The sequence below is a fragment of the Notamacropus eugenii genome, chromosome 3, assembly GCF_028372415.1.
Source record: "Notamacropus eugenii isolate mMacEug1 chromosome 3, mMacEug1.pri_v2, whole genome shotgun sequence".
Lineage (NCBI taxonomy): Eukaryota > Metazoa > Chordata > Mammalia > Diprotodontia > Macropodidae > Notamacropus > Notamacropus eugenii.
Window position 1 is genome coordinate 234,414,536 of NC_092874.1, and position 12,566 is coordinate 234,427,101.

At 36.7% G+C, this 12,566-nt stretch overlaps 1 protein-coding gene across 1 annotated transcript in view; it reads right to left on the reverse strand.

Annotated features, from left to right (window-relative positions):
• LRIG3 (leucine rich repeats and immunoglobulin like domains 3) overlaps window positions 1-12,566 on the reverse strand; it is a 64,597-nt gene that overhangs the window by 25,969 nt on the left and 26,062 nt on the right. Inside the window, exon 4 of the mRNA XM_072655233.1 lies at window positions 129-260. Within this exon, the coding sequence (XP_072511334.1) occupies window positions 129-260 (132 nt within the window). The remainder of the gene's footprint in view (window positions 1-128; window positions 261-12,566) is intronic.

A 12,566-nucleotide genomic window follows, 5' to 3' on the forward strand; every position in this document is an offset into this window, starting at 1 on the left:
ACTGATTGCCTTTACAGTAAAATAAATCAAAATTAAATCATTTAAAATAAGAGGATGATGTACCAAAATGATCACAAATTTTATATTTTAGATATTACAATATTAAACATTTTTGAAGGAATACTTACAGATATTTAAGCTGCAGAGAAGGAAATGTAGTTTTGAGCTCCGAAATATTGTTGCTGCTCAGATCTAATGTTTCCAGTGATTGAAATGGTGTTAATTGTTCAGGTAAAATTTCAGTAATTTTATTATTGGCCCTGGAATTTAAAAATATCATAGTTGATGATGATATATGATTAATATATCACACTGCACATATTGCTATGCGGCTTTACAGGTAACAAATGTTTTATATTCATTATTAACTTTATTACTATTATCATATTGTCATTTTTAAGAGGCTATGATCAACCAACTGGTATCATGGTGTCTACTGATGTTACGAATTTCCTGTTTTCACGAGGTTGGAGTATAACAGGGGCTCATGAGCACTCAGAAGAGATTGGCCTAACAACCTCAATAAAACCAAGTGGATAAAGAATTTTTACTGCGCAGACTATAAAATTTGGGTGGATGGACACCTCATTGACATAGTCTACAACACATATCTTGGATAGATACTGCAAATGGACAATAAATTAAGTCCAGAATTAAATAGGAAGAAGAAAGCAAACTGGATTGTACATGGAAATATATCTTTGATTCTATCAAGCTGCTCACTGATATAAAACTCATCTACCCAAACATGCCTTTTCTTCCAGTGTTCAATGACTGCTAATCATGGGACAGTATAATGTCTGAAGAACCAAAATTGCTGATGACTCAAAGATCAATAAAGAGACGTACAGAGGGCCAAAGAAGGCTGAAGAACATTAGCAGTGATGATTTTATGAGGGAAGCACTTTAAATTATACTCTCTTGGAAATATACAATTGGAAAAGATAGCAGGCCAGAGAGAGAACAAGGGATAAAAAATAAATGGCACATAATCTACAAACTAGTACCAAGGGAATGCCAAATGATCTAAAATGGAAGGCAGTTTTCCACAATGGATGGATAATCTACAGAAGATAATTATGGAGGACATGAGTCCATAAAAATATTTACACAAGAAGGCAAATGCAGGTAGAAATCTATACTGAATGAGATCAAGTAGCACTGACATGCCGAGTATATTAATAACTCATATTTCTAAAGTGCTTTCAAGTTTAAGAAACATCTCCCCTCAAAAAACAACAGCAACTATGAAGGAGGTAGTGCAAATATTATTACTCCCATTTAACATTTGAGAAAAGTAAAATTCAAAAGATTGAAGGTAATATGGTTAAGGTCCTGAGGCCACCAAGAAACTGAGCTGGGACCCCTCCATTCCAGGTTTTTTTTATCAAGTTCTGTGCTCCTTCTACTACATCCCACTGCCCCCACATCCCTGCTGTGCCATTTTACATCATCCTCAAAACCACAGGTATACTCTGGGAATTGCCCAAAAAGCATTCCAGAAAGGCACAGTCTTTCCAACTTGCCAACCGTAAGCAGGCAAAAAAAAAAAAAAAATCATTCATGGCCTTAACAGTCATTAAGGTTTAAAACACTGGAGTAGGTATGCAAATGCAGTGGACAAGTAAAAATGCTCAGAAACTCATCAATAACCCAGGTCCTTTAGTGGAACAATTTCAAAAACAAAACCAGTAGAACATGGGATCAGACTGATTTATGTATCATCCTTACCATGCTTGGGTGAATTCAAATAGGGGAAGGGCTTGTTCTATTAACTAAAATGTCATTTTATAAGAGTAGATCCAACATATTTGCAAAGGTAAATCACCAGGAATAGAAAAACTTAGGAAAAATGAGTCTATCTAGACATTAGAGGGGGAAAAACATCTATTATATAAAGAGTAAGAGATCATACACTGCAGTAGATAAAGGTGCTAGGTTTGGAGCCAAAAAAAATCTCCAGTGTCTCCAGTGACACTAAACAAGTCACTTAACCTCCTTGTGTCTCAGGTAATATCCTAGGAATTAAATGCCAAGGCACAATTTCAATCAACATGGATGGAAGGAGTTGCTTATCCTGACAAAAATGACAGATTCTGAAAACATGTATTCTCATGTATTCACATATGGCTAAGAGAATCGGGATTACACTATAAACTCAAATAACAGGAAATTTAGAAGAATGGATCATTTGAAACCATTTGATTGAAAGTTCTTCTAAAGTATATATAATAACCCATACTACTCCCTTGCCTAAGGCTAGCAAATGTCCCTGAATCATCATTCTTCAATAACTTATAATCTTACAGTGCTTGGTGGTTATCATCCTCAGAATCTCTTCTCCAAGTACAGTACAGAACTGTACATGCAGATGGTACACAAGATTGGAATGAACATGCATTGACCTCCTAACCCTCCCTATCCCAGAACATATCTGAAGCATATAAATAACTTATGATATGAGTTCATTGCCATCTTTTGCTTCTTTCCCCAACAAATAAAATGCAGCTAAAAGACAGCTGTGCTTAGTCTGTTTCAAACTGATTGGAGAGAAGACATGTAGCTCTATGATGATGACAAAGGACAAAAATCTGAAATTAAGAATATGAAGTCTTGTAAATATTTAGTATCTAATTTCTTTGTTGTTGTTCAATTCTTTCAGTCACATCTGACTCTCGTGACCCCATTTGGGGTTTTCTTGGCAAAGATACTAGAGTGCTTTTGCCATTTCCTACTCCAGTTCATTTTCCAGATAAGCAAACTGAGGCAAAGAGTTAAATAGCTTGCACAGGGTCACAGAAGTGTCTGAGGCCAGATTTTAATCCAGGAAAATCAGTTTTCCCGACTACTGTGTTACCTTGCTGCCTCTAGTGTCTAATATTATTTGACATCAAACAGCTACTGTTGCTTGTAGTATCAAGAGTTTCATTTCGATACAATTAAATATTTATTAAGCACCTACTATGCGTAATGAACTGGGGATACAAAGAAAATAATAAATAATTCCTAGTTTCATCTACTGCAGAGATGACAAAATAGTGTCATTGCTCCTTTGAACGAATGTCTCAGAAAGACTATTACTGTCTCTCTTTGAATCAGTTAAGGGTTCAGCTATTATTAACGGAACTTCAAGAGCAGACAGAATAACAGAACAGTGTGGTGTGGCAGGTAGAAGCAATAGTTAAAAACGGGATTGACATGAATCTGGAGTGAAAAGAGGAAGAAAAATAAAGAGAAACTTCTCCCTTTTGGAACAGTGGTGTTACAAAGTAAACTTTAAGAAGGGCTGCTGGGAAATCTAGCAGGACCACCTATTTTGGAAAGACTATTTCTTGTGTTCATTGAAAAGAGAACAAAAAGAAAGAATGAAGATATTTAAGAGATTTTAATTGTTATCTGGGGCAGCTACGCAGCACAGTGGATAGTGTTGGGCCTGGAGTTGGGAAAATTCCTCTTCCTGAGTTCAAATCTGGTCTCAGACACTTATTACCAGCTGGGTAACCATGAGCAAGTTACTTAACCCTTTTTGCCTCAGTTTCTCATCTGTAAAATGAGCTGGTAAAGGAAATGGCAAACAATTTCTTCAACAAGAAAACCACAAATAGGATCATGAAGAGCCAGATACAACCAAAATGACTGAAGGACAATAATAAAATTATCTAGAGTGGGACAATCTGGGACTGAATTTCCAGACAAGTGGAGTCAAATGCCAGCATTTTAAAGGTTTGCAGTGCCTGTGGCAAGAACATTGATTAAAACCAAATTATTATAAATAGTTATACATTACTATATCTTATTTATTATAGCAGTCATATGTACTGCAAAAAGTATAAGCATAAATAAGAGAAAATAAATCATATATAGTAACTAATATTTATTTAAACAGACAAATATGAGTAATATTACTAAACAGAAAAGGAAGTTTCAATGAAAAATTAATGTTTAATGACTGGAATGGGTCTTGTATTTAGCTAATGAGAGAAGGTTGCAAATTTATTAATAAGAAATAAATGATCCATCATAATCCTAGATTGCTATAAAACTTAGTATTAGTAAAATACATAGCCATGAGCTGAAGGGAAAGCTGAAAAGGGATGACTTCCCAGTGCGTGTAGTCACTCTACAGATCCATTTATATCTGCTACATGGGTGGTTTGCATGCCATATAAGCATAATACAAAAAAGTGGCTGGTGGGGCAGGATGGGGGAAGAAGGAACTATGAGCGGGGGGGGGGGAGGGGGGGGGAGAAAAGGAAAACAAATATCCAGACAAAAGGTTCTAAAAAATTAGGGAAGGCTTCACCAAGATGAGGGTACCCGAGCTGATCTTTAAAGAAGAAAGGTCCAAGGCAGAGACGAGAATAAAGTAAATTTCAGGTACAGGGAATATACAAATGTGGGGAGGTGGGAGAAAACATGACAAATCTGGAAAACATCTAGAAGCGTAGTTAGAACACAGTTAAGTAATGTTGGAAAGCTAGAAGGATGGAACAAAAATGCTTTTGGAACAATGAGGTTAGATGGCCACAACACAGAATATTCACCATAGCTCATGCACAGGTCTTGGGGCCTTCTTAGAATGTGCACCATAAGGAGTGCTGACTCCTTCCAAGTCTGCCTATGCCCCTCTCATCTTGCAGATTTCAACTTCCAGCTTCAAATCCTCTTCACACCCATAGATCCCACAGTGGTGAGTATTCCAGACAATCCATAAGTGTTTGGGAGGAAAATAGCAGAACAGAAAAGTAAGAAGCCCGGTGTGAGCTATGCTGGCCTTTCAGCCATGCTGGCTGGTTCCTAGTCAGGTGAGTAGGTAGGCAGGTAGAAGAAACTTAGTCATACTAATGAAAAGAAATGCTGGGGAAGGTGGCCTAGCGCTACCAGACCTCAAATTGTACTATAAAGCAGCAATTATCAAAACCACTTGGTATTGGCTAAGAAACAGAGAGGTAGACAAGTGGAATAGACTTGGCACTCAAGACACAGTAGGCAAGGAATGTAGCAACCTTCTGTTTGATAAACCCAAGGACCCCAGCTTCTGGGATAAGAACTCATTGTTTGACAAAAATTGCTGGGAAAACTGGATAACAGTGTGGCGGAAATTAGGCATAGACCCATACCTGACACCGTACACAAGAATAAAGTCCAAATGGGTACATGATTTAGGTATAAAGATTGATACCATGAATAAACTGGAGAAGCAAGGAATAGTGTATTTATCAGATTTATGGAGAAGGGAAGAATTTTTTACTAAAAAAGAGACAGAAAGCATTATGAAATGCAAAATGGATAATTTTGATTACATTAAACTGAGAAGTTTTTGCACAACCAAACCCAATGCAACCAAAATCCGGAGGGATGTAGTAAATTGGGAAAGAATTTTTACAGCTAAGCTCGGGGATAAAGGCCTCATTTCTAGAATATATAGAGAACTGACTCAAATGTATAATCATACAAGTCATTCCCCAATTGATAAATGGTCAAAGGATATGAACAGGAAATTTTCGGAAGAAGAAATTAAAGATATCTATAATCATATGAAAAAATGTTCTAAATCACTATTGATTAGAGAGATGCAAATCAAAACAACTCTGAGGTACCACATCACACCTATAAGATTGGCAAACATGACAGAACAAGAAAATGATAAATGCTGGAGAGGATGTGGGAGAGTTGGAACACTAATTCATTGTTGGTGGAGCTGCGAGCGCATCCAACCATTCTGGAGAGCAATTTGGAACTATGCCCAAAGGGCTACAAAAATGTGCATACCCTTTGACCCAGCAATATCGCTACTAGGACTGTATCCCCAAGAGATCATAAAAATGGGAAAAGGTCCCACATGTACAAAAATATTTATAGCAGCACTCTTTGTAGTTGCCAAAAACTGGAAGTCAAGGGGATGTCCATCAATTGGGGAATGGCTGAATAAATTATGGTATATGAATGTAATGGAGTACTATTGTGCCATAAGAAATGATGAACAAGAAGACTTCAGAGAGGCCTGGAAGGACTTATATGACCTGATGCTGAGTGAAAGGAACAGAACCAGGAGAACTTTGTGCACAGCAACGACCACAGCGTGTGAGAGTTTTTTCTGGTAGACTTGGAATTTTGTAATAATGCAAGAACTTCTTAAAAAAAAAAAAATCCCAATGGTGGTTCTCTAAGGCAAAATGCCTTCCACACTCAGAGAAAGAAATATGGAAGTCATTCGCAGAATGTAGCAGATCATGTTTGTGTATGTGTATGTTTTTGTGTATCACGTTCTGATTTGTTATATGATTTCTTCCATTTATTTTAGTCCGACTACATAGCATGACTATAGTGAAAATGTACTCAATAGGAAAGTATATGTAGAACCTATACAGAATTGTATGCAATCGTGAGGAGGGAGGGGGGTAGTGGGAGGAAGGTGTGGGGGGGATAAAATCTCAATTGTATGGCAGTGATTGTTAAACATTAAAAAATAATAATAAAAAAAAAAAAAGAAACTTAGTCATAGTCCCTGGGCTACCTTCTGACTCCGCCCATCCCCCATCGCAGTGAGGGGATGTACTAGGCAGTGTACTAGGTGGCCAACTGTGTCTTTTCTTCCCCTGGCTGTCAGAAAGGAGGGTAAGCTATTTTCCACCAGCCTTCAGTCCCTTCCCCTTGCCTACATCCAGCAGCAGGACACCCTAGATCCTGGTGCAAGACAGGTAAGCCCCTAGATTCTAGGGCCTAGAAGAACATAAGAGAGTCCAATTGGCCTTAAAGGATTTGAGAATAGTAGTAGTAGTAGCAGTAGTAGTAGTAGTAGCAATAGTAGTAGTAGCACTAGTAGTAGTAGTAGTAGTAGTAGTAGTAGTAGTAGTAGTAATGGTAGTAGTAGTAGTAGTAGCAGCAGCAGCAGTAGTAGTTATAGTAGTGATAGTAGTAGTAGTGGAAGTAGTAGCAGTAGAGCAGCAGCAGCAGCAGGAATGGAAACAAAACAGAAGCACATTGCAAAAGGTAAATTGTGGAAATAATTTCTGCAGCCAATGAGTTGGGGGCTCAAAAAACCTAACAACTCTCAGATCTGGAGCCTTAGTCCCAAGACCCCTCCTCCACTTAAAACAAATAAAGAAACAAAAGAAAATAAGAAGGCTTAAAATCAAATCAATATCTCCCGCATGGAAACCATGGACTACCCTCCCATCTTGTCCTCTTCTATAGCAATCTCCAAAACTCAGAAACTAACCTTCAGGGAGGTAGGACAGCAGAAGAAATACTAGACTTGGAGTCAAGAAAATCTATTTCATTCAAATCTGATCTCAAATACTTAGCAGCTATGTGACCATGGACAAGTCACTTCTGTGTGCCTCAATTTCCTCCTCTTTAGAATGGGGATAATTGTGAGGATTAAATGAGATAATAATTGTAAAGTGTTTAGCACAGCTCCTGGCACATAGTAAATGTTATTTAAAAAAGTTAGCTATCATTATTATTATTCTCCTACAGCTGTGACATTAGGGAAGATGGACATTTGCTAGCTGAATTTCCACAAAAAACCTTTGCATGATTAGTCGATGCATTTGAAAAAAATTACCATGATTTAGTCAGTGCAACCTAAGATAACACATCTTCTATCTGTATCTCAGATTCTTTGGGAGGTATCATTTTCCGATTATGACAAACATATCAAAATAAACTGAACTTAAAATCAGACCTTTGAAGTATCTTAAAGTATCATGTAAGGATTTTCCATAACAATCATCAACCATGTAAAATCATACTGCTTTTATTTAAAAAAAAATATTTTAGTGAGAGCCAAGCATTTTTATATCATAAAATACCAAATATTTGAAAAATATTGCTTTCATACTTATCACACCCTTTTAGTTTCTATTTTGCATGTATGTGTGTATTCATTTAAAGGTACATGCTCAATTTAGAGAGGATCTATGATCAAAAAAAGTTTGAACACTCCTGTAACAAACAATTAGAATTGGAAGATAAAGACAAGAAATGGATTTAAAAATCAGATATAAATAATTACCATACACCACAAGCAGAAATAATTTCCTGAGGATTTACACTGAAAGACATCGTCAAAGATGGTAGAATTTTCTCTGATGATCTTGAAAACTAGGATCAATTTTCATCCAGCTCTAATTTTGCTGCTCAGTCATAGCCATAGGCGAAAGGGCTGAAAAGTCTATGGAGATGGTCTTTCATGATCCTTTACAGTCTAAGAATTCTATGCATTTCAAAAAGTACTTAAGTCGAACCAGGAGAACGATGTACACAAATACAACGTTGTAAACAGAAAAACAATAAAACAAAACTGAACCAAATGTGTAAGTTTAATGACCAACAAAGCTCTGACCCAGAAATGAGAGGCTGGAAACAATGGGTGGAGAATAGCCCAGGACTGCCAGTCCCCGCCAATGTCATGATTGTTTTTACTGAACTTTCTTCTTTCCTCCTTTTCACAAACTTTGTCACTCTCTGAGGAGGAGGTAGAGGAAGGTAGCTATTCAGAAAGGAACATGACATAAAAATAAAAGGAGTAAACACACAAACCTTTTCAATGAATTGCATGACTTTTCCACTTCTCACTAAATCACAGCACTAAATGAAAGCCATATATTATCAAGACCTCCAGATTTTGACAAACCCTAAACAAATATTTCTTTAGATTCAAGTGATAAATGAATGCCAGCTGTGACCTGCCTGAGTCGGGCCTATTTCTCAGAGTTGACTCTGCCAGGAAACAAGCCTCCTTGATCTAGTTGTGAGGTATGGAGAAAGAGGACTGATACAATTAGTGAATTTAGATGCCAGAGAAAAGGACTCAATTCAAGAGACAAGCCGCAGGATTTGGGGTCAGGAGATGCTGGTTAAAATTAACCAGACTTGGAGGGAGAGGCAAATTTTTTTTTTCTCTTAAATATCTAATGCAAATGCTTTGACTACCAGAGTGCCCTTCAACATGCAAAATACTAATCCTAATCACATCCAAGCCAAGACCCTCTCCCCAGTCGCTCTCTTCTCTTAAGTTCTGGGCAGATTCTGGCCTCCAGTCTTGGGCTGGTACAGTTACCATTACATAACAATAATAAAAACACAATAATGTCTTGCTAAAAATATTTTTCCCCATCAATAAATGGAATAAATTAGTATTTTGGAAAGAAAGAGAAAAAGAACTCACAGGTGTCTATCACACTGGCCAGATAAAGGCTACAAGGTAGATAACAGGTCATACTAGCCTTAGTTTATATATCAGTTTGTTTATAAGGTAATTATTAACCAGGTATTAAAACTGCCAATTACTTGAGTGACGAATAAAATTTTCCTTGCAGTAAAAGTGTGCTCCAGCCAAAGCCAACAATTTCCTGAACTGCACGCCTCCTAATTTGCAGTGTGAAAGTGTTCAGTTATAGACGCTCCTTACACAGGGCTGTCTTTGTGTCAAGCTCTGCCCCATAAAACAAAAATTCCTTAAAACTGGCAGAAGAATGGTCCCTGTATCACAAAATTTTTAGTCTGTCTTGATGGAATGGAATAAAATCCAAACACAAGCTTCAAATTAGTTCTCCAACTAACTGGCAAGAGGCCACATGACATGGACCAGCTGAACGGTGTGTGTGGGAAAGCCTTGCTCCAACACCAATGGGTCCAACAGGAAAAATAAAGACAGTAAGATCAAAGTTTCTCAAATCCCCAAAGTGCAAAGCAATAAGGGCTCCTATGATTTCATGATATGACCCCCAGTTATTTAACAACAGACATTTGTACAGCTTTACACTCTGTCAGACAGGTGCTAATTTGATCCCCATTTTACATTTGAGGAAACAGAGACAGAAGTTAAGTGACTTGCTCAGGGTCACACAGCTCAGTACAACTCTAAGATCAGATTTAGACCCAGGAGTTCCTGACTCCTAGTCTAAGTTCAATCCAGTGTACCACCTGGCAGCCTCACACAGCTGGGTACATGCCACAAGTAAGAAATATGAACCTCTCTATGCATTCCACTATCTCTGCCTGAATATGACAAATCTTTATTTTAAATTGCTGAAAACACCATTTTTTAAAAAAAACTCAGTAACTATATTGCTTTTTAATACTTAGTATTCAGTATTTAGCTATATTGATACCAAATGTCATATAAACAATTCTATTATTTTTATTTAAGACATGATTGGCTAAGTGTTTCAATTCTTCTACCATAAAACAGTAAGAATATTTTGGTGATGTTGATTTTATGGAGCACATTAAGTTCAAATTAATTCCCAAGACAGTATAATTATCTTCTGATGACCAAGTACTAGGGTTGTTATGGAAGTGAGGAATAGGTAGGGATATCCAGGAAGGACTGGAAGCTCCTATTTCCTAATGGAATGAGAAATAATAAAAATTCCCAGTTCTTTCAGGATGCCCCTCCTAAATTCTTCCTCCCTCTGCAGCCCACCACCCAATATGATCATATTGCTACAAGAGAAAGGTACCTATACAAACAAGAAAAAGTGTTAGGGTGTTACATTCAACTGTCCACTGAATATCCCTTATTTTCTACAAATAATTCCATTATATATGCTAAGTCACAGATCTCTATAAAATAGTTCATAAAATCCAGAGTTCATCAAAGGAACTTCTTTTAGACAACTTGTTCCATCTAGTAGTGCTGGTAATGACCAAACATAAGTTAATGGATAGTAACAGATAACTGGTTCCTAAATAACTGAGAGATGGCTTTATTGACTCAGGCCCCTGTATTTCCAAAGAATGGCTTGAAATATGGAAATAAGACCCATATCTTGAAGACAACTCTCTGAAACAGAACCAAGTTTTCAAAAGGATATAACACAATAGAATAAAACAAGCATTCTTAACTTTCTTGTGTCATGGACAGTGATGGCAGTCTGATCAAAGCTATGCACATCTTCTTGGGATTATGTTTTCAAATGCATAAAATATGTAATATTTCAAAGGAAGTTAATTTTTATTAAGTTATTAAAATAGTTTTTAAAACATTTTACAGACCCACTAAAATCTCTCCATGAAACCCTTGGGGAGGGGAGTATTTGTGGATGTCAGATTAAAAACACCTAGATGGAAACACAAGAAGGACCAGAATTTAAGAATATCTTGATGGACCAAGCAAATCTGTGTCAATTGATGCATCCTGTCCATGAAAGGCAGATTAAAGAAAAAAAGATCTATCTAACCTTTGTTGGGCATCTAATACATACAAGACCCTGATTGTGGTTGACACTGTGAAGGGATATATAACAAGACAAGACCCCTGTCACAAAAAAGCTTAAACTTACAATCACAATAGGAAAACAATATTTTAAACAAGCTCTACCCAATTCACAGAAAAGCAGAGAGAAAACATTAAAGTTTAAATGTGGAGAAATGATAGATGAAGTGGGAAAAATATAAGCCAAATGAGATCTTTTTTTAATAAAAAGGTAACTACTGAATGATACATGGAATCAATCTTCCAGAGTGAAGTAAAATTTTTGGACACTAATCAAAAACAAGTTTTCACACTTAATGGGGCATCAGCTACAGCACTTTAGAAAACAAACAAAAAATTTACAAATTGTGCCAAGAGGATACTGGCTTTACAAAGAGCCAACAGATTGAGGAACACTTTTGCTGCAGCTCTGAATCATGTGAATTCAATTAGGTGGTCAGGGGGATGGTAACTCTGGGCTAGGCAAGATATATTAAGGAGTGGGTGCCCTGACACCTATAAACCTTTTCTTCTATTTCATAAAGAAGTCAGCATACAAATGAGGCTTTTATTTAAAAATTCATTGTATGACCAACTTTGCCAAGGATACTTCTGCATTGTTTACCATTCTGCTTACCTTCTCTGGTGACAAGAGCATGGGACCTAACATTAGAAATGGTGAGAGAAATCTACCTGTCAGATACTTCTAAACAACAGAAAAATTAATTGATATGGATATTCCCTAGCCAACTGAGCCACAGTGGGCCTAATACAACCAATAGAGCAGAAGAAAATGGAAGATCTTATTTAAAAAAATAAATGGTATGGCACTGAACAAAGAAATTAATTTAGTAGAATTATCATTTTTATTCTATTAGCTCGGCCCACCCATGAGCAATGCATATTTTCCCAATTGTTTAGATCTGACTTTATTTGTATGAAGTGTTTTATAATTTTATTCTCATTGTTCCTGAGTCTGTCTTGGCTGGTAGACTTCCAAGTATTTTAAGTTGTCTACAGTTATTTTAAAAATGGGATTTCTTTCTATGACTAATATGGAAATGTTTCACATGAGTACACATGTATAACCTATATCTGACTGTTTACCATCTTGGATGAGGGGAGGGATAGAATCTGGAACTCAAAACTTTAAAAAAAATCTTTTAACATGTAATTGGGAGAAAAATAAAATATTATTTATTAGGAGGGGAAACAAAAAGATAAGGTGAATATGCCTTTCCAGTCAATTCTGCCAGATATTCTGATAAGTTCTGTCACCTGGAATTGGAAGCAGTTTTAATCATAAAGAATAGGGACAAAGATGATGTTCTGGTAATTTGCTTCCCAATGTAATTTTGAA